Source organism: Staurois parvus, unplaced genomic scaffold (genome assembly GCF_062004578.1).
Source record: "Staurois parvus isolate SC_StPar_1 unplaced genomic scaffold, SC_StPar_1.0 ptg000187l, whole genome shotgun sequence".
In the NCBI taxonomy this organism is placed as follows: domain Eukaryota; kingdom Metazoa; phylum Chordata; class Amphibia; order Anura; family Ranidae; genus Staurois; species Staurois parvus.
In genome coordinates, this window is record NW_028317983.1 from 8,003,438 (window position 1) to 8,027,321 (window position 23,884).

The window sequence follows — 23,884 nt, forward strand, 5'->3', positions numbered from 1 at the left end:
GAGTGCAAAATCAGGCTCACCTCTGCCTAGAAACCAATCAGCTTCCAGGCTTTATTACCAAAGCTTAATTGAACAAGCTGAGGTTGTAAGCTGATTGGTTTCTATTGAGAAGTGAGCCTGATTTTGCACTCTCAAGCTTTAGTAAATATACCCCAGAGTGCGCCTTGTCAGAAGAGAACAGATCAGATTGTTTGCTGGTTTGAAGAGGTGGGTGTTCCCAAAGTCTTCAAGGGTTGGAGAGCATGTAGGAGAGAATTCCAGAGAAAAGGAGGAGCATGTGAGAAGTTCTAAATATGGCAATGAACGGAGGGACCAGACAATAGATAATAAATTTAAACATAACTTACAATGTCCCCATCGTTGCCACCAAAGTCTAAAAATAGCATTTTGAGTCCGTCGTCTGAGGACATTTTTAGCTTTTCATACGGGTATTGTGCTAAAATGTTAGTGAAAGTACCATCAGGAGCCTGCACTGCGATAGAGAATCCATGCTCGTAATTGATCACTAATCGACAATCTTGGTTCTTGTATGTACAAGCTGAAAGGCAGAGAAAAAAAAACGTAAATTAGAGCTTACTGTTCTGAACTCCATGACGCTATCATGAGTTTTGGCTCATTTTGTTGAGTCCGGCTCATTTTGTTAGTAACAATAAAAATTCTGAATTGACCCTCTGTACAGAGCTATACCCTCTTACATATTTTTGCATAAAAACAGGGATTCATGGTTTACGTAAGTTACAATACACGTTAAAGCTGGCCAACTACATCAAAGTGATCCCTCTTTGGCCAGTTGCATCAATGTGATCCCTCTCTAGCCAAATGTGTGGAAGTGATCCCTCTTTAGCAAGCTGTGTCAAATTGATCACTCTCTGGCCAACTACGTCAAAGTGAGCCTTCTCTGGCCAACTACATCAAGGTGATCTCTCTTGGTCAGCTATGTCAAAGTGACCCTCTCTGCCTAACTACATCAAAGGGATCCCTCTCTGGCCAACAATGTCAATGGAATCCTTCTCTGACCAACCGTGTCAAAGTTACCCCTATCTGGCCAACTGCATCAAAGCAAACCTTTCCGGTCCTTTTCTTACTCTACTCTGTAGAGTTCCAAAAATGTACTTGACTATAGCAAACTTTAGTGGACATATAGTGCCAATATGGGACAAAGAGATATACTTGGAAGAGAGCTTTGACATAATTGGCCAGCTTAAAAATGTATTGCAATGTAAGTGAACCAAAAATCTTTGTTTTTTTCCCCTGGAGATTTCTAGAAATATATAAGGGTGTACAACAGTGTGCAAAGAGTTAACTTATATGTTTCAGTGTTAACATGTGGTCATATACCTTTAGCACCCAATGTGTTATATGAATGCAAACCTTTTGGATTTGAGTGCAGACATCTCTCCATTTCTATTACACAGTTCAGGTCAGAGACTTGGCCTAAATCTGGAGCTCTCCTCCAGCTGTGTCTGTCTGTCCCATACTGGCATATGTTCATTAAAGTGGTTGTAAACCTCAGACATGAATGAAAGACAGGGATATGAACAAAGCATATCCCTCTATAGTATGCACTCAATCAAGTGCACTAAGTGTCCTTTCTGCCTGCTGCCTCATTCCTCTACTATCAGCATGAGTCACTTTTGACTAATTTTCTGGACACCAAGAGAAAAATAGTAACAGGGGAGAGCACAGTCTGTGATTGACAGCCTCAGCTCTCTTCCTGTGTGCTGTGTGAAGGGGGGGGGGTGTCCCTTCCTTCCAATCAGTTCTCCACACTGATGTAACTTCAGCTCCCCACGCCTTACTGTAGATAAACAGGCACAACTTATGTAGTAGTATTTGTATCATTTGAGGCCCATCACTTCACTGGGTAAATATATGAGTTTACAACCACTTTAATGTATTTAAAGATCAAGTTTAGTCATGGAAATTTTTACTTGGTTACATTGGTCCAGCATGTACCAGTGTACGTACAGGGGTTGGACAAAATATGGAAACGCCAGGTAAAAGAATTAAATCATTAGCGAATATTGGACTGCCTTTGGCATCCAAGATGGCCTGAATTCTCCTGGGAATTGACAAATATACAGTAAGTCTTGGATGTCGGATAATGGTATCTGATACTACTCTTCATGCAAATATCGTTCCAGTCCTCACAGAGATGCCGGAGATGGAAAACGAGCCCAAATCTTGTTCTACATAAATGTACCATAGTAGCTTTATGATATTGAGGTCTGGTCAACTGCGGCTCCCAGGGAAGGTGTGAGACTTCATCTGCATGCTCGTCAAACCACGTTTTGACAACACCATCTGTGTGAATCGGAGCATTATCATCTTGGTAAATGGCGCGGTCTTCGGGAAACAACGTCTGAACCATGGGGTGCACATAGTCGGCCAAAATCTGTACATAGTCACTGGCAGTGACTCCGCCTTTCAAGGTGATGATGGGGCCTGCAGAATACCAAGATATGGCTGCCCAAACCATGATTGCACCACCATCGTGCTTTACCATCGGCACAAGACAGTCCTGGTCATAAGCTTGTAAATACATCCAGTGGTTGGGAACAGTGTGAGGCTTGATTCACCGGACCATATTACAGTCTTCCATTGATTGATAGGCCACGATTTATGGGCGCTGCACCACTCTCTCTTGTCTTCTGTGCATTAATATTGGTCACTAGTGGTTTGGCAATTGCAGCACGCCCGTGAATGTTTTGCTTATGGAGCTCCCTTGCTTGCTTGCTTGTGGACACGGGCTTTGGAAGACTGTGATTGAGCTCTGCAGTCACGGTTTTCTTATTCCAGGTCACAGTCCTGCACAATGTCCTTTGGCCTCTTTCGGTCAGCTGACCAGACAACGGTTTTCCCGGAAACTGTATATGCCGTCATTACCTTTGATACTGAAGCTCATGACACTACAAATAAATTGGCAACTTCAATCACAGAGGCACCAGCTAAGCAGCACTAACAATTTGTCCTCTTTGAAGCTCAGTAAACTCTGACATGACTCCATATTACTAGCAGCGCACGCTGGGTGGTGTCTGTACTTGGAGGCTTGTAGTGTGTGTGTTGTTGGGGGGATGGGGCTTCACTGAGGGGTCTGTACTGGTGGAGGGATGTCTGTATTGAGGGGTCTGTGCTGGTGGAGGGTGTTTGTACTGAAGGGTCTGTACTGCTGGAGAAAAATCTGTATTGAATGGTCTGTGCTGGTGGAGGGATGTCTGTATTGAGGGGTCTGTACTGGTGGAGGGATGTCTGTAGTGAGGGGTCTGTACTGGTGGAGGGATGTCTGTATTGAGGGGTCTGTACTGGTGGAGGGATGTCTGTACTGAGGGGTCTGTACTGGTGGAGGGATGTCTGTACTGAGGGGTCTGTACTGGTGGAGGGATGTCTGTAGTGAGGGGTCTGTACTGGTGGAGGGATGTCTGTATTGAGGGGTCTGTACTGGTGGAGGGATGTCTGTAGTGAGGGGTCTGTACTGGTGGAGGGATGTCTGTAGTGAGGGGTCTGTACTGGTGGAGGGATGTCTGTATTGAGGGGTCTGTACTGGTGGAGGGATGTCTGTATTGAGGGGTCTGTACTGGTGGAGGGATGTCTGTATTGAGGGGTCTGTACTGGTGGAGGGATGTCTGTATTGAGGGGTCTGTACTGGTGGAGGGATGTCTGTACTGAGGGGTCTGTACTGGTGGAGGGATGTCTGTACTGAGGGGTCTGTACTGGTGGAGGGATGTCTGTACTGAGGGGTCTGTACTGGTGGAGGGATGTCTGTATTGAGGGGTCTGTACTGGTGGAGGGATGTCTGTATTGAGGGGTCTGTACTGGTGGAGGGATGTCTGTAGTGAGGGGTCTGTACTGGTGGAGGGATGTCTGTACTGAGGGGTCTGTACTGGTGGAGGGATGTCTGTAGTGAGGGGTCTGTACTGGTGGAGGGATGTCTGTAATGAGGGCTCTGTACTGGTGGAGGGATGTCTGTACTGAGGGGTCTGTACTGGTGGAGGGATGTCTGTACTGAGGGGTCTGTACTGGTGGAGGGATGTCTGTACTGAGGGGTCTGTACTGGTGGAGGGATGTCTGTACTGAGGGGTCTGTACTGGTGGAGGGATGTCTGTACTGAGGGGTCTGTACTGGTGGAGGGATGTCTGTACTGAGGGGTCTGTACTCAGACACGGTATACTAGGGTAAACTCAAGTACTTACACTGCTTGCATTTTTATAAAAATACACTTAGTATTTATTGTTGATTACAGAGATGTGTTCATTTGTATTTAGATTTAAAGCTGAACTCCGGCCAAAAGCTAAAATACCTGAATTGTTTCACCTGCTAAATGTTTTTAAATTTTGTTTGGTCAGTCCTGTGATCCAGACACTCCTCCCAGACAGCACAATCAGGTCACTGACCTTGCTTTTCCCTTCAGTTAAGCTGCACAGTAAAGGACTTACCTGCACCCTTCTAGTTGGACAATGAGGGTTCAGCAGCACACTGGTGAGTTAACACTGAAATGTAAAGCCTGATGGCTCCTGGTGCTGCTCCTCCCCCTCCCATCTGTTGTGCAGGGTTGACCAGAGGCTGATATCAGGACATATTGATGTACTTATATTAGCAGTATTTAACCGGATTTATTAATGAAGACATAACTGGACTGAATGGTGTTTTTATGTTAGTTCAGCTTTAAAAGTGTTACTAAACCCACAACAGTACAATCAGTCTGTATGTGCAGTAAAGCATGCTTGTTATACTCACTGTGGAACCTAAGGGGTTAATCCTCTGCATTGTGTAAAAATGCTGTTTGAGCCTCACTCCTCTGATCCTCCCCTTCTTCCAGCGTCCCCCTCTTACAGTGAGGAACAGAAGTATTTGAACACCCTGCGATTTTGCAAGTTCTCCCACTTAGAAATCATGGAGGGGTCTCAAATTCACATTGTAGGTGCATTCCCACTCTGGGAGACAGAATTGAAAAAAAAAATTCAGGAATTCACATTGTATGATTTTTAAAGAATGTATTTGTCTTGCACTGCTGAACAGAAGTATTTGAACACCTGAGAAAATCAGTGTTAATATTTGGTACAGAATCCTTTGTTTGCGATTACAGAGGTCAGACGTTTCCTGTAGTTCTTGACCAGGTTTGCACTGCAACAGGGATTTTGGCCGACTCCTCCACACAGATCTCCTCTAGATCTGTCAGGTTTCGGGGCTGTCGCTGAGGAACACGGAGTTTCAGCTCCCTCCAAAGATGTTCTATTGGATTTAGGTCTGGAGACTGGCTAGGCCACTCCAGAACCTTGATATGCTTCTTACGGAGCCACTCCTTGGTTATCCTGGCTGTGTGCTTCGGGTCGTTGTCATGTTGGAAGACCCAGCCACAACCCATCTTCAATGCTCTGACTGAGGGAAGGAGGTTGTTGCTCAAAATCTCACAATAAATGGCCCATTCATCCTGTCCTTAATACAGTGTAGTCATCCTGTCCCCTTCGCAGAAAACCCCCCCAAAGCATGATGTTACCATCCCCATGCTTCACAGTAGGGATGGTGTTCTTGGGATGCAACTCATCCTTCTTTTTCCTCCAAACATGATGAGTGAAGTTTAGACCAAAAAGTTCTACTTTGGTCTCATCTGACCACATGACTTTCTCCCATGCCTCCTCTGGATCATCCAGATGGTCATTGGAAAACTTCAGACGGGCCTGGACATGTGATGACTTGAGCAGGGGAACCTTTCCGTGCAATGCATGATTTGAAACCATGACGGCGTAGTGTTTTACCGACAGTGACCTTTGAAACTGTGGTCCCAGCTCTCTTCATGTCATTGACCAGCTCCTCCCTTGTAGTTCTGGGCTGATTCCTCACCTTTCTTATCATCAGTGATACCCCACGAGGTGAGATCTTGCATGGAGCCCCAGTCCGAGGGAGACTGACAGTCATCTTTAGCCTCTTCCATTTTCTAACAATTGCTCCAACAGTTGATCTATTCTCACCAAGCTGATTGGCAATTGCCCCGTAGCCCTCTCCAGTCTTGTGGAGGTCCACAATTTTGTCTCTGGTGTCTTTTGACAGCTCTTTAGTCTTGCCCATGGTAGTAGTTGGTGTCTGACTGACTGTGGGGTGGACATGTGTCTTTAAAGAGCTCAGGCAGGTGCTACTAAGTTAGATTAATGAGTGGAGTAGAGGTGGACTTTTTAAAGGCACAGTAATAGGTCTTTGAGAGCCAGAATTCTTGCTGTTTCTTAGGTGTTCAAATACTTAATGTTCAGCAGTGCAAGACAAATAAATTCTTTAAAAATCATACAATGGGATTTCCTGAATTGTTTTTTAAATTCTGTCTCTCAGAGTGGGAATGCACCTACAATGTGAATTTCAGACCCCTCCATGATTTCTAAGTGGGAGAACTTGCAAAATCGCAGGGTGTTCACATACTTCTGTTCCTCACTGTATCTCCTGATAAGACATATTGTGTGGAGTCACTCTGCACATGCTCAGTTTGGTGTGTTTTGCTAGAGGTTTTTATTTTTCTTGGGAGAGTGCATGTGATCAGCACAGGGACAATCATCATTGTCCAGACAGAGATCAGGGGTCCTGCATCCGCCTACAGGAGATTGAAAACTCCTACAAGCTTTAACCAGTGCTCTACTGGACATTGATAGAAGTCATACAACTGCTATATACTGCTGATGAGAAAAGGTATTTAGCAGTTTATATTTACAAAAATAATTGCATTTCCATGTTCTGTGTACTGTGGGAGAGCGGATATAGTGAATGCAGAGTCCGGGGAGAGCGGATATAGTGAATGCAGGCTCCTGGGAGACCAGATATAGTGAATGCAGAGTCCGGGGAGAGCGGATATAGTGAATGCAGGCTCCTGGGAGACCAGATATAGTGAATGCAGGGTCCGGGGAGACCAGATATAGTGAATGCAGGGTCCTGGGAGACCAAATATAGTGAATGCAGGGTCCGGGGAGACCGGATATAGTGATTGCAGGGTCCGTGGAGACCGGATATAGTGAATGCAGGGTCCGGGGAGACCAGATATAGTGAATGCAGGGTCCGGGGAGACCAGATATAGTGAATGCAGGGTTCGGGGAGACCGAATATAGTGAATGCAGGGTCCGGGGAGACCGGATATAGTGAATGCAGGGTCCGGGGAGACCAGATATAGTGAATGCAGGGTCCGGGGAAACCAGATATAGTGAATGCAGGGTCCGGGGAGACCAGATATAGTGAATGCAGGGTCCGGGGAGACCGGATATAGTGAATGCAGGGTCCGGGGAGACCGGATATAGTGAATGCAGGGTCCGGGGAGACCAGATATAGTGAATGCAGGGTCCGGGGAGACCGGATATAGTGAATGCAGGGTCCGGGGAGACCGGATATAGTGAATGCAGGGTCCGGGGAGACCGGATATAGTGAATGCAGGGTCCGGGGAGACCGAATATAGTGAATGCAGGGTCTGGGGAGACCAGATATAGTGAATGCAGGGTCCGGGGAGACCAGATATAGTGAATGCAGGGTCCAAGGAGACCAGATATAGTGAATGCAGGGTCCAAGGAGACCAGATATAGTGAATGCAGGGTCCGGGGAGAGCAGATATAGTGAATGCAGGGTCCGGGGAGACCGGATATAGTGAATGCAGGGTCCAGGGAGACCAGATCTAGTGAATGCAGGTGCGGGGAGACCAGATAGAGTGAATGCAGGGTCCGGGGTTTAGTAACACATTAAGCATTGCAGCACAATAGTAGTGACTCATTAACTAGACCGTTGCAATCGCTCGGATTGTATCATTAATCTCTAGCTTTCCTCCTGACAAGGATGTAGTAACTGGTACATGGATCAATAGGCCAACATTAGAGAGGGGACTGAACATTACAGCTGTAAGGAACGATTCCTTCCTTGTACACAAATGATGAATGTGATATCTGCACAGCATTACACATCTCACAGCTACAAACAATCCCAGTAATGGGGAATCCCTAAAACATGTTCTCTATTCCTGACCATGAATATGGAACTTGTGTATGAACGGAGCCTGCACTACACAGCTGTTTATGATGTTGCAAAGTGAAAACTCAAGTGCTTATAAATCAAGTGTCTGAACACATCTAAAGTGTTCCTCTACTGTCTGTAACCACTTGACCTCCGGAAGATTTTCCCCCCTTCATGGCCAGAGAATTTTTTGCTATTCATCACTGTGCTACTTCAACTGGCAATTGCTCGATCATGGAACACTGTACCCAAATGAAATATATATAATTTTCCCCATACAAATAGAGTTTTATTTTGGTGGTATTTGATCACTTTTTTTTTTACCACTTGCCCTCCAGAGGATTTACTCCCCTTCCTGACCAGGCTATTTTTTGCAATACGGCACTGCGTTACTTTAACTGACAATTGCGCGGTCATGCAACGCTGCACCCAAATAAAATTTACGTCCTTTATTTTCCAGAAATAGATTTCTTTCAGTGGTATTTGATTGCCTCTGCTGGTTTTATTTTTTGTGCTATAAACAAAAAAGACCGTCAATTTTGAAAAAAAAAATATATACATATACATTTTTGACTTTTTGCTATTACATGTCCAGTAAAAAAATTTTCAAAATCAAAATTCATCATAAATTTAAGCCAAAATGTATTGTTACAGGTCTTTGCTAAAAAAAAAAAAATATCCCAATACATGTAAATTAATTGGTTTTTGTGAAAGTTCTAACATTTACAAATGGCGGTATATATACTGGAATTTTTTATTTTTTTTTAAACTAGCAATGGCGGTGATCAGCAACATATAGTGGGACTGCGGCAGGCATTCTGACACTTGGGGGGGACTGACTTGGTGTCACTGACATCCCCAGTGACATCAATACAGTGATCAGTGCTAATAAATAGCACTGACACTGTACTAATGACACTGGGCAGGAAGGGGTTAACATCTGGGGTGATCAAAGGGTTAACTGTGAGCTGTATGTGAGCGCTTCACTGTAAGCACACTGCTTTGTATGGCTCTGCTATGCAGAGTCATACAAAGAAGTGTGCAAGAGCTGCCAGCGGAAAGATCTGTGTAGTTTACATGCAGGTCTCTCCCCTGTTGGAAATCCTCGTGAATCACCGGCCGTGACCCGGTGATTGACAGCTGAGGCCACGAATGGTAGCGCGGGTAGGGTGCGCGCCCACACCCGGAACTGCAAAATCACATACACGTGCTACACTGTAGCAGTATTTTGGAAGCAGTTAAACACGTTTTTCTTAGTTTCAGTTATAACTTTTGCAAACAAATAATCTTTCTTTATAAATTTAGGCTGAAATGTATTCTGCTACATTTCTTTGGTGAAAATAACCCAAATCAGTGTTTACTGTTTAGGCTGTGTGAAAGTCATGGAGTATACAAACTACGGTATATATTTGAAAAATGAAAAATCCTGCTACACTGGCTGCTTATTCTCATTTCTTTAAGCCTGAAAATGCCAGGACAGTACAATACCCCCAAATGATGCCTTTTTGGAAAGTAGAAAGTCCAAGGTATTTAGTAAGAGGCATGGCCAGGTTTTTGAAGTTATACTATTTTTGTCACAATTTTTTGGAAAAGAAGAAATTAAATAAAAATAGTTTTTTTTCCCCATCACCAGAGCAGTGCAGCGTTATCATATGACCGGTGAAAATATGTAACAAAAAATGTAATATTTTTTAATTCAATTGCTCAAACACACTTTTTCCTTTTTAACATTTATTTCTTTTTTTGCTATTTTTTTTATGTACTTCCATCATAGTATTACAGTGTCAGCATAGTGACATCGTACAACTCTGGAGGGTGATCAGGAATTTTTTTTTACGCTGATTGCCTATAGCAGTGAAGATCATTGCTATAAGCAATCCCCTGAAATGTCATGAATGACAGCTTGCTTACTATTAGCTATCACATGGTACAAGGCTGTTGTGGATTGCCTTGTACCATGTGATAGCTTACTATTGTGCTGTGATTGGCCTACAGCTATCACATGGTACAAGGCAATCCACAACAGCCTTGTACCATGTGATAGCTTACTATTGTGCTGTGATTGGCCCACAGCTAACTGTTCATGAAAGAAATTCATTCATTAGTTTGTTTACATCATGTGATTGCTATGATTAGCCATAGCAATCACATGATACCTCAGAAAGGCTGGGTACCATGGTCATGGGATAGCACTGCCGCACGCCCCAGGGTTCACGCTAGTGCCCATGTGCATCATGACGTAGGTATGTTGCAGTGCCTGTACATGCTGTGCACCTGCAGTACAAGTACCGTGGGCAGGAGGGCAAGTGGTTAAAGTGCAACTAAACTCAGCGATACTCACCTGTTTCAATTGTCTGACACCTGTGAGATCCCTCCCCAGCATCTGCTCACTGGCTTTTTCTAGGTGCCAATTGTCTTTGACCATCTTGATTGGCTGCTGTGGGATGATGTCACTCCCATACATATACTAGCTTTTAGTCATCCCAACCAGAATGTTCACTGAGCTGCACATACGCAACTTAGTGTACATTCTACAGAAGACAGGTAGGTTTATTTTATTGCAGAAGAGACATTGCGTGTCCCGTCTGAAATAATGAGAGAGTTGCTGCTTAGAGGTTTTTCATTATTAGACTGTAGTTCCACTTTAACCCCCCTGGCGGTAATCCCGAGTTTGACTCGTGGTTAATTTCAGTACCAAAAGCGGTAACCCCGAGCAACACTTGGGATTACAGTGCATCGATTGCTCGAGACTTACCTTGCCCCACGATCCCGCGCTGTCCTCCCGCTGTGTCCCCCGGCTGATGCTGGCATCTATCTTCTGGGCTCCGTTCCCTGCAAGCGACGGAACGTACAGGGGGTGGAACCGGCGGGAGATTCAAAAACCTAAAAATTTGACATACAAACAATACACTGTAATCTGTTGGGACAAAATGTATGTGAAATGGTTTGATACAGTAATGTAATACTGAGTGCTTTGTCCTGCGCACTGCCTGCATTTTTACTGTTCTTTCTGCCTGGAAACTGAGAAACGTCCATGGCGTCCAAAAAGCGTCCCTTTAGGTCAAAAGCGGTTTTAGACCAGCTAGAGAACAGCGATAGTAAATCAGAACCACTTGCAGAATTGAGTGATAATGATTCGTGGGGAAATTCCTCATCAGACACTGAAAACGATTCTGCGACTTTGCTCAGCGATGTGTGAACTTGGCGCTATATTTCAAATTTCAGTGTTTTTGGTTTGATTATATTATTGAATTAAATTTATTAATATTATATTATAATTTTTTATAATTATGTATTATATTATAATTTATGAATTTGTGTTTCAAACTTTATCCTACCCGGGATGTTTACTAGACTCTGGTTTGGACAGATTTAAGTAAGTTATTCCTAAAAATTACAGGCCCTACAATATAAAATAACAAATTTCCATGCAGAAAAATGTACCGCTTTGACATTCAAAAATATTGATTAGTTAGAACCGCCAGGGAGGTTAAAGCAGAACTCCAGACACAGACCTTTTTGTAATTTCTGAGATGTAAAAAGTTACTTCTGCTCAAGCGTACACCATGTCTGGATCCCTGCTGCAAGCTTTAAAAATGATACTGTTTTTCATGTTGGACAGTACAGCCCATGTCTATTCAATGACATTAAATATGGCCATGTGCATCCCCCGCCCCTTTATTTATGTGAGAAGCACCCAGGCTGCAGCTAACTGGACTATATGGACAGAGATGGGATTGAAAGATGCCCAAGATCATCTGTAGTCCTGATAACCTGGAAGCTGCAATAGGCTTGTTTAGGGCCAGTTCACACCAGAACTCAGTGCGGGGAAACCAGCATTCTGTGCACATTTCCTGCGCCGCATTCAAAGCGCATTGCAGTTACAATCTGCAACGGGCATCGATGTAAACTTAATGACACCTCAGATCGCAAACGTAGTGCGCTTACCAGCACCTGATCGCACGGTACAGTAACACCATGCGATCCGGTTGCTCTGCATTTTATAAAGTAGTGCATGCAATACTTTCGTTGTGGTCCGGTGTGGTTTCAGCTCATTCAAATAAATGGGCTGAAATGGTACTGCGCCTGGCTGGATCACATGTGATTCACAATTCATAGTGTAATCCAGCCCTCGTAGTAAGTTCACTGCTCTACAGACACCGTTCACTGCTCTACAGACACCGTTCACTGCTCTACAGACATCGTCCACTGTGCTCGACTGACACTGTCCACTGCCCAACTGACACCATCCACACACCATCCACTGCCCTACTGACACTGTCTACTGCTCTACTGACACTGTCCACTTTTAAGGTAGGCTACATTTACATTTTTACAGTAACATTTGTTTTATTATATTTTTTGAATTGTTTCTTACTATTTAGTTAGGCCTTACTAGTTAGTTTTTCAGTGAACTCCAGTGATCTTTCAGAGGTGGAAATCTACCTGAACAACATGAAAGCAATTAAAGGTGCCTATCCCTGTTCTGCAGCATGTCTCTGAATTATATATTTTTTTTATCTTGTTTTGCTAGGAAATAAATGAATGTATGCATGTGGAGTGGGTGGGATAGGTGGAGTTCTGTAGTCCAGTCATCAGGGCTGACAACACTGCTTGGGATTTCAGTGCAGCAACAGCACTGTGTTGTCAGCCCAAACAGAAAGGAACTCACCAGATTCATGGTAGGTGGTATTCTGTTCTTACAAAAAAAAAAAACAAAGGAAAAATCGTTATCTGTGCCCTCCCTGTTTTTTGCTAGTTGAAGATTGTGTTGTCTTCCGAGGAGCTGCAGTTTATTGTCAGGAGAAGAGCGCCTCTTTAGTCAACGGTTTCTGCACCGGTTTCATGAACTACTATTGAAGCAGTGACTTTGCTGTGTCAGTTTGGATCCATTTGTTTCCATTCCTGCATCCATCTTTCTGGTTTATAATGTTGGCACGGTTGTGTGCAGAGAGGTGGATGTGTGTTATTCCATCAATGTATTATGTTGTACAGGGATATAGTGTGTGTATTACAGAGATGTATTTGTTTATGTTGCCCTGACATATACTTTAACCCCTTGCCCTCCAGAGGATTTACCCCCTTCCTGACCAAACCATTTTTTGCAATACAGCGCTGCGCTACTTCAGGTCATGCAACACTGCACCCAAATTAAATTTAAGTCCTTTTATCCCCACAAATAGAGCTTTCTTTCGGTGGTATTTGATCTCCTGTGCATTTGTAATTTTTTTGTGCCATAAACAAAAAGACTGACAAAAAAAAAAACGCAATATTTTTGACTTTTTGCTATAAATCATATCCAGTAAAAAAAACTTAAAGAAAATCTAATTTCATCATAAATTGTGCTATAAACGAAAAAAGACTGAATTTTTTTTTAAAAAATCCCCGATTCTCATAAAAAATATCCATCATAAATTTATTCATCATAAATGTAGGCCAAAATGTGTTTTGCTTAAAAAATCCCAATATGTGTAAATTAATTGGTTTACATGACAGTTATAGCGTCTACAAATGGCGGTATTTATACTGGAATTTTAAATTTTTTTTTATACTAGTAATAGCGGTGATCAGCACCTTATAGCGGGACTGCGGCAGACATTCTGGGGGGGGGAAGTGACCGACGGTCACTGATATCCCCAGTGACACTAATACAGTAATCAGTGCTAATAAAAAGCACTGACACTGTACTAATGGCACTGGGCAGGAAGGGGTTAACATTGGGGCGATCAAAGGGTTAACTGTGTGTTTTACACTGTGTGCTATGCAGAGCAATACAAAGCAGCGTTTTGGAGTGGACAGGGGAGAGATCTGTATTGTTTACATACAGACCTCTCCCCCGTCAGTGATATTCAGTCGGGTGCCAGCAGGGAATCTCTGGCCAGGACTTGGTGATTGACAGCTGTAGCCGCTACTGGCGGCGTGGGTAGGGTGTGCCCCCTACCTGGAAATGTAAAATCATGTACATATACACATGTGATTTTGCACAGCCCTGCAGCAGTATTTGTACTATAGGGCGGCAGGGAAGCGGTTAAACAATCTTCCATTTCTCTTCCTTACAGTACAGGTTGGCTGCTACTTACGGGTGGTGATCTCTTTGATGCGTTCGGCAGAGTTATGGCAGCCTTGCACAATCTGTCTGGTCCACAGTGAGAGGTCCCTGCTGGTCTCCACTCTGAACAGGTGGGTCTCGACCCCTTGCCTGGAGCCGGTACGTGTTGCAAAGGAGAACTCCGTATTAAACAGAGAAGACCCTTTTCCAGGTCCGGAGTGGACTAACCTGCAATAGAATAGAGAGAGTTGTGGAGCATTAGCTGGAAACAAGGGGGCACGTATCCAACTATAGAATTCATTAATGTTTTATGTGCTTAATAATAAAATGCTGAAACAATGATTCCTAAAGCTGCTTACAGAGGGCTACGCAGCATTTACGTCAGTCCCCCTACCCCATAAGGAATTCATGTCCCTATCACACACATACACACGCGCTGGGGCTGCAAACCTCTTAGTTACATGTTAATCTGCTCAGAATTCTTAAACACAGGTGCAGATATGTATTGGTCAATGACCCTCATAGAGGAAGACCGGTGCATTTGTTTTTGGCTTTTGAAAACTGGCACAGTTGTTTTGAACAAATCACTTTTGGCAGCAGAAATTTAAAGCTGAAGTTTCATCTGCTTATATTTTGCCATCCCTGGTCCCTGCTTTCCCCTCATCGACACACTAATGACATTTTCAAATAAAACCTTTTTTTAACACAGACCACATTTTAGATCCAGTGAAGATATCACTGGGTATCTGTGCTTCTCTATGCTCACAGTGTGCAGTGCAATCAGCAATTTCAGTACAGGAGAGGAGCCGGTACGACTGTGCAGGACTGAAGGTATGGCCGGAGTTCAGCTTTAATCATAAGAAGTTAAAGCGGAGCTCCACCCAAAAGGGGAAGTTCCGCTTTAAGGACTGTTTCCCCTCTCCCCATTGAGGATTGGCACCTTTGGGGGGGTGGGTGAGCGGGTACCCAAATTTGAGAGGTACCCGCTCCCAATTCCGGTCCGATCACCTAGGCCAGTGGTGGGCAACCTTTTTTTTTCAACTGAGCCAAATCTCGCCAAAACCACGATTGAAATTTATTTTGAGAGCCACATTTTTAAAACTGAAAATACATCCCCCATATAGTAATTCATCCCCCATAGTAATTCATCCCCCATATAGTAATTCATCCCCCCTATAGTAATTCATCCCCCATATAGTAATTCATCCCCCATATAGTAATTCATCCCCCCTATAGTAATTCATCCCCCATATAGTAATTCATCCCCCCTATAGTAATTCATCCCCCATATAGTAATTCATCCCCCCTATAGTAATTCATCCCCCATAGTAATTCATCCCCCATGTAGTAATTCATCCCCCATATAGTAATTCATCCCCCATATAGTAATTCATCCCCCATATAGTAATTCATCCCCCATATAGTAATTCATCCCCCATAGTAATTCATCCCCCATATAGTAATTCATCCCCCATAGTAATTCATCCCCCATAGTAATTCATCCCCCATATAGTAATTCATCCCCCATATAGTAATTAATCCCCCCTATAGTAATTCATTCCCCATATTGTGTCAATTCACTTACCTTTGCTCCGCGCGTTCCTCTCGCCATGTTCCCGCGCCGTTCCGGTCTTCAGGGCGGACTGTGAGAGGAGAGGAGTTCGTCATGCTGCCCCGCCTACATCCTGACAGCCAATGTTTGCCACGCTCCGCGGGATTAAAAGGTCCGCCGGGCCGTAGTTTGCCCATTGCTGGGCTAGCTGCAGAGTCCTGAATTTTGGGGCGGCCACCCGAGAGGAGGGAGGGGAGCGGGCGCCCGGCACACAGAAGAGCCGCATTAAAATGTGTAAAGAGCCGCATGTGGCTTGCCGACCACTGACCTAGGCGATCGGAAATGGAAGGTGTCTTCCCTCCATTCCTGTACTCTTTTGGGGCACGTGACAGGTCCCAGAAGACTACAGGACCATTCATGAAGCGCAGCGCTACCCACGCATGCACAGTGAGTACCTGGCAGTCACAGCCGGGTGCCCACACTAAAGCTGCTGGTGCCTGGAATACACGACGGCCGGTGAAACAGGCTGCGGGGGACACACCACGGAACTGAGGGACAGGTAAGTGGCTGTTTTTTTAAGTTTTTGTAGCTGCTGACTTTTATTTTTTGACAGTGTGAGTGGAGCTCGGCTTTAAGGCACACATGACTGCAGATGTTCTACAATTACATCCCACATGTGTTTTCACCCCTAGCCTGCCTCCTAAGGTCCTGGTCACATAATCACTTAGTGGGAACAAGCATTCCTGCTACGTGATTTTCAAGCTGCAAGTGTCACACGATTCTGCATACCACAAAGACCCAGCCCATTCACTTGAATGGCCTTCCCTATGCATCCTTGTCAACCAAAAAAAAAAAGCTTCTGCTCCTTTCTTGGCGACAAACTTCAAGTGATTATCAAAGGCCCGGTTTGCTGCGCGATCCTGTTGAGCGACAATCATGGCAGAATCGCATTATGTTTGGGGTGTCATTTACCACTTGATCTCTCAAAGGTTTTGCCTCCTTCACGACCAACCCATTTTTTGCTGTTCAGCACTGTGCTACTTTAACTGGCAATTGTGCGGTCATGCAACACTGTACGCAAATGAAATTTATATCTTTTTTTCACACAAATAAAGCTTTCTTTTGGGGGTATTTGATCACCACAGGGTTTTTTTTTTTCACTACACAAATTAAAAATACCTGAAGATTCGGAAAAAAACATTTTTTTTTCTACTTTCAGGTATTCTGTTATAAAACATCCATTAAAAAAATATATATTCATGTATTCTGCTGTGTATATTAAATGGTTTGTGCGAATGTTATGGCATCTACAAACTACCGTATATATACTGGAATTTATGCAGCTATAGATGCTATGCTGGTAATGGCAGCGATCAGCGACTTGTAGTGGGACTGTGATCACATAATGTGTACAATCTGGCGTTACAGACATTGGCTAGAACATCAATAGTGACACTAATACAGTGATTAACCCCTTGCCTACCGAGCACTTCTACCCCCTTCTTTACCAGGCCAATTTTTCAGCTTTCAGCGCTGTCGCAATTTCATTGACAATTGCGCGGTCATGCAAGATTGTACCCATATGAAATTTTTATCATTTTTTTTCTCACAAATAGAGCTTTCTTTTGGTGGTATTTAATTGCCGCTGGGCACTTTACTTTTTGCGCTATAAACAAAAAAATTGCAAAAAATTTGAAAAAAAAAGTTTCTTTGTTTCTATTATAAAATTTTTCAAACAGGTAATTTTTCTCCTTCACTGATGTGCGTTGATGAGGCGGCACTGATGGGCACTGATAGGCAGCACTAATGAGGTGTCACAGATAGGTGGCACTGATAGGCGACACTGATGATGGCTACTGATAGACAGCACTGATAGGTGGCACTGACTGGCATCACTCCTGGGCACTGACTGGCGGCACTGCTGGGCACTGACTGGCACAACCGCTGGGCACTGACTGGTGCCACTGACTGGCAGCACTGCTGGGTTGCACTGATGGGCACAGGTAGGTGGCACTTCTGGGCACACTTGTGTGACACTGCTGGGTGGCACAGGTGGGCGCACTGCTGGGCACAGTTGGGCGGAACTTGTGGGTGGCACTGCTGGGCACCGATCATCAGGGCACAGATCATCAGTGCCCTGATGATCGGTGCCGATCCTCGCTCTAACAACTGCCGGTTCTCAGCAGTACTTTCCTCACGATCTGACAGCGTGAAGAAAGTGCAGCCGAGAACCGGCAATTGCATTTCCCGGTGATCACGGCTGATCACGTGGTAAAAGGCCGCTGTGATTGGCCTTTTACCACATCATGTGATCAGCTGTGTCCGTAGGACACATCGATCACGGAGATCGCCGGGTGCGCGCCACTGAGAGAGCGTTCTGGGAGGACGTCATATGACGCCCACCCAGAACTGGCCGGCCGCAGTGCAGCCATCATTCGGCTATCTGCGGTTGGCAAGTAGTTAAATATAGGCTGGGTATAGAAAAGAATCACCTCCTTTAAAATAATCACATTTTGTTTCTTTGCAGTCTGAAATGAAGACAGATACAGTTTTTGTTTTATCCAGCTGTATTTACTCAGTGCAACTTCTAACATCCAAGTGAAAGATAGAACACCAACATGTCAGAAAAAAAATCAAAAACAGAATAACTGAGTTGAAAAAAGGATCACCCCCCTCCTAAAAATGACTTGTAAACTCACTCAGGTGTAGCTAATCACCTTCTCAATGGCACACAAAGCTATTTGACTTTCAGCTGTGGTCATTTTGATTAGCTCAGCATGAAAAGAACTTTCCTGGAGCATTTCAGTCTATGGTAGTGAAACTGAATCAAACAATCAACTATGGGTGGCATGGCACTGTCAAAAGATCTCCGGGATAAAGTTGTGGACAGGCACAAGTCAGGAGATGGATTCAAAATGTCAAAGCACAGTGAAATCTATTATTAAGAAATGGAAGGTATTTGGTACAGCACAGACCCTCCCTAGATCAGGTCAATCCAAACTGGATGAAAGAGCCAGGAGGAAGTTGGTCAGAGAGGCTACCATGAGGCCTACAGCAACTCTGAAGCAGTGGCAGGAATTGATGACAAAGAGTGGTCATTGTGTACATGTGACAACAATATCACAAATTCTCCACTAATGTGCCTATGGGAGGGTTGCAAGAAAAAAGCCGCCCCTCAAGAAAGGCCACATGCAGTCACCACTGAGCTTTTCCAAAAGGCACCTTGAAGATTCTGAGGCCACATGGAAAAAGGTGTTATGGTGAAATGAGACTAAGATTGAATGGTTTGGCCTCAGCACTAAACGGTGGAAATCAAATACAGCTCACCTTCCAAATACCACCATTCCTGCAGTAATGCATGGAGGGGGTAATATCCTGTTATGGGGGGTTTCTCTGCAGCTGGGACTGGAGCACTTGTCAGGATAGAAGGATATATAGATGGGGAAAAATTCCATCAAATTCCTGAGGAAAATCTGCTGCCCCCTGCCAGAAAGTACAATTACCTGGAAATTAAACTTTTGATACCTGCCTACAATGACCACATTGACTCCAGAGAGTGTGCACTGTAGGGAAATTAGAATGCAAGCTCCTCTGGAGAGATGAATGTGATGGATTGTGTGTCCTATTTAAAGCTGTCCTTACACATTACAATCTGATTGTACAAGCTCTGCACAATCTTCTGAGATTTAGCAGAACGCATGCCGTGTAATGACCTAAACAATTCACTTTATTTGAATCCAGGTAGTCATCTCCTTGTGCTACAGACTTGACGGTCTAAAGCAGATTCAGTAATCAGACTGTATTGTGTGTGCTCAGTTTAGGAATATGTCACTGTCATAATACGGAGTGTGAGGAATATATTAGAACAACTATTCTCAACCAGGGTTCCCCCAGAGGTTTCATGACGATGTATGCATAATTCCGGGGCCAACAACCCAGCCATGATACCAGTGATACCAGTGATCATCAGTTGTCTGTAGGATATCATTCTGGAGACCACTGTGAAGGTCTTCATGATAGTCTCATTGGGTGACATTTTTCCCACTGGCCACCAGGAAAGTGTGGTTTATAAATCGGTACTATACCCCAACTCTTCCAGACACTTTCACCCCCTTCCTGTCCAGGCCAATTTTCAGCACTATCACACTTTGAATGACAATTGCGCGGTCATGCAACACTGTACCCATATGAATTTTTTTTAAATTTTTTTGAGACACATAAAGCTTTATTTTGGTGGTATTTATTCACCACTGGGATTTTTATTTTTTTTGCTATGTAAATGAAAAAGTCCAAAAAGTTTGAAAAAAAAGTGTTTTTCTTATAAAATTTTGCAAATAAATAGTATTTCATCATAAATCTTGGCCAAAATGTATTCCGTTATATTTTTTGTAAAAAAAAATAACCCAAATTAGTTTATAACCAAAAATTATCATTTTTAAACATTTTTTTTATATTATTTATGTTTTGTTTTTTTTTTACATACTGTCACCCTAGCAGTACAGTGTCACCATGGTGACACTGTACTACTTGTGGGGGGTGATGATTTTTTTTTTTTTACACTGATTGCTTTTACACTCATAAAGGCTGTAAAAGCAATAATTTCTCCTTCTCTCTAGCTGCATTCTTGCAGCCATTGAGAACTACTGTGTGAGCTGTAAATGGTCACAGCTTGTCACATGGTACAAGGCTGTTGTGAATAGCCTTGTACCATGTGACCTCTGTGATCATTCACAGATTTCGCACGTAGTAAGCAATGATGTCACAAGTGACATCTCGCTTACTACTCTGCATGTGATCACTGATTAGCCAATCAGTGATCACATGATCGGGACTTCGCACAGAGGTCCCATCCGACGATCAGTGTTCCACTGTGTCTGGAGGACATAGCGGGCACCGGATCGCGGTGCTGCGCGCTCCCAGGGAGCGCGCACAGCTAGAAAATGCGGGTGCTGTTTATGAACGGCAACCCGCCCCTGGAGTGCCATCGTCCTGCCGTTTATAAACAGCGGCCGGATGGGAAGTGGTTAAATGTAATCTGAAACAGCACTTGTCAGGGAGGTGCTCGGTTGCTTTAAAAAATGTTGGCACCGTGCATTATAACAGTTACAGTGTGACATTAAATACACCCCGTGCATCCTCACCCTGCAATTATACCTTTGTGTGTGTAATAGGAGATGTTCTCCGTGATGATCTACCTGACACTTCTTTGTTTTACCACCAAGAAGGTATTACTCATTACAGAGGAACTTTCCTGATAACATTAGACGCCTTGAAAGAAATGACAGAGGGGGCGGCTAGAGAAAATATTCATTTTATTGCTAAAATATAGAGATTTGGGTTATTTTGGAAAGGTGGCATTTTCTCATGTTCAATTGAATCCCCACTTCCAATCACAGTCTGCTGTAGTTCACTTGGTGTGGGGTTTTCGAGAATGATAATATGGCAAACTGGAACCAAACGTCAAGCTGGCCATTCATGGGTTCATTGTTTCAATCAGCCTGCAGGCTGATAATATAAAAAACTGAAAAGGATTCCCCTCATCCAGACAAGCAAGGTGGTTGGAGGAATCCTCCCTTCTGTGCTATTGTACTCTTACAGCGAGGAGTCCTCTGCTAGCAGAATACACTGATCAGTGTTGCTGTCAATTGGAAAAATAATGATCCAACAAGCCTGTCCAAGAGAAGGCGATCATTAGATTGGCTTCTGGCGAACGAGAATAGCTGTAGATGGATTGAAATTGGCTGGTCCCAGCCATCTATTAACAGCTTTGGAATAACAGCTGAGCATACATTATTATTATTAATAATGCAGCACAGTGGCTAAATCATTAGCACAACTGCCTGGCAGTACTAGGGTCTTTGGTTCGAATCCCAGCCACGGCACCTCCTGCTTGGAGTTTGCATGTTCTCCCTGTGCCTGCGTGGGTTTCCTCCGGGTACTCTGGTTTCCTCCAACACTCCAAAGACATGCTGGTAGGTTAATTGGATCCTGTCTAAATTGGCCCTTGTATTTGAATGTGAGTTGGGACCTTAGACTGTACGCCCCTAGAGGGTTAGGGACTGATGTGAATGTACAATATATGTATGTAAAGTGCTGTGTTAATTGACGGCGCTATATAAAGTACCTGTAATAAATAAATATTATACAGGATTTATATAGCGCCAACAGTTTGCTCAGCGCTTTACATGTGCAAATGTAAGGAAGTCTACGCTAAGGAACCAAACTTTTGTGACAATTATTAGAGGTGAGGAATTATTAGAGGTATTCAACATTACAGAACAAGTCCACTGAATGTGACAAACTACTATTAGACATGACAATAGAGTCAACATACGAAGAGACTGCTAACCTGACCTGATGAATGAGAACCTTCCCAGGCATGAAGGCACACCTGGAAATAACTGCTCAATAAAAGAACCAGCTGGGACATACCTGGTAGCTATGAGTGGATAGGTGTGCACAGGACTGTACCAGGCCTCCTTCATACGAGGCATACTGTCATACATCAGTAGGTCTTTTTCTGTGACAACCAGCAAAACTCGCTTCCACTGCTTCTCATTCTCTCCTGGGACCTGAAAAATCGATAAACAGAAACCTTGCGGTAAGAAATGACTTAAGGGACATTCTTAGATTTTCTTGTATTTTGGGGATGAGCATCCAATTCTCTAATTCTTTATATTGTATATTTTTTGTGTTCTTTTTTTTTTTAAGTAAAAAACAAATCATTTTTTAAGGGTTTTTATACTTCTAAATGTGCATTGTACGTGTTAATGTTTTGTAGGCGGGCTTGTGGACATTAGAGGGTGCTCTTATGCGTACAGATGTAAGACAGGACCCTGTATTGGTTGGTTTTTGCTTTGTGACACCAAGACTTAGATTTACCATTGTTCATTGACCCCAAGCCTGGGTTCACACTGAATACAACTTTGAAATCATGCAATTTCACTTGAAGTGGCATGTTAGTGCGACTTCAGGTGCGACTTCATGCACAGATGTCAATGCAAGTCGCCCCAGAAATCGTCAAAAGTAGTGCAAGAACTACTTTTCAAATCGGTGCGACTCTGACATTGCCAATTAGAATGGTTCCATTGCCGATCACAGGGTGTGACTTGTCATGGGATTTGAACTGTCAAATCGCACGACAAGTCGCATCAGTGTGAACAGGGGCTAAATGAGAAGCCACAAACATCTGGCTATTATGTAATTCCCACAAATGGAATTTGTGAATCCAAATGGGTTATTAGTCCAGTGTTTATGCACTGCCATTATACACTGTATATTATAAGAGTTGACAAGGCTCTTGACTGGGGTATTAAAGATGACCTGTCCGCCAACAACTTTACCATTAACCATATTTACCAAAAGTAGACTACCAAGTGGTGTTTCATCCCTCTGGGATCCCCCTGCTGACTTCCCTGACACGTGGTTGCTCCATGCGTTACCATCAATTATCCCGACACACTTTCTGCTCTGTAGCTGATACCTCAAAGTATTTTTGAACTTATATAATTAACAAACAATTTTATACTATGTGACATCATGCTATATTATATTCAATCCTTTTCTCTATGTAGTAACTCCTGAAGAAGCGATAATGTCGCGAAACATGTCGAGTAACTACAGAGTAACTATCAAGTGATTACTCATATTGACATTTGATTTATGTCTTTTGATACCTTTACCTGGATACGGTACATTTGTGTCAATTTTAATCATTTTTGACGAGTTTTGCAAACAGCATAGAATACTCTACCCCCCCTTTGGGGATCTTGCATTCTTAGAGGAGTAATATGTATGTGATTGCTATGTAATGGTCTAAATTTCCACAATAAAGTGATTTTTAAAGATATTTTTGTAGCACTGCCTCTAAAGTCCGCAATTGGCCTTTATTTATTTTTTTTGGTTCATTCTAATAAATATTATGGGACGTGGCCCATAGGAGCCTATTATATGCCCTTACAGTTTGTCACTCTGTATGGGGCATTATTCATGTTATCACATATTTACCAAAAATTGCGCTCACATGGTTGATAGAATTTCACCACTTTCAGAAAAAAGTTCGAGCTGGCATCCAGCATAGACACAGAGTGATCAGCATATGTTATGACGTCACCATGTAGGCCATGACCCTACGTGTTTCGTCCTCTGGGGACCTTTTTTCCTAAAGGGCTGAGACACTAGCAACCATGTGAGTGCAATTTTTGGTTCATAAATGTGTTTTTAAAGGATCTCGCTATATTTCTGCATTCTGTTTTTTAAATATATACACCTGCTATATTTACCTGGGAGTGGAATCTCGAGGCTACCCTTAGCAA

At 43.4% G+C, this 23,884-nt stretch overlaps 1 protein-coding gene across 1 annotated transcript in view; it reads right to left on the minus strand.

Moving 5' to 3' along the window:
- Positions 1–23,884, minus strand: part of SNTB1 (syntrophin beta 1) — a 232,644-nt gene that overhangs the window by 13,818 nt on the left and 194,942 nt on the right. Inside the window, exons 4-6 of the mRNA XM_089677546.1 lie at positions 22,002–22,141; positions 14,049–14,245; positions 348–538 (exon numbers count right to left, since the gene is read on the minus strand). Coding sequence (XP_089533672.1) covers positions 348–538; positions 14,049–14,245; positions 22,002–22,141 — 528 coding nt within the window. The remainder of the gene's footprint in view (positions 1–347; positions 539–14,048; positions 14,246–22,001; positions 22,142–23,884) is intronic.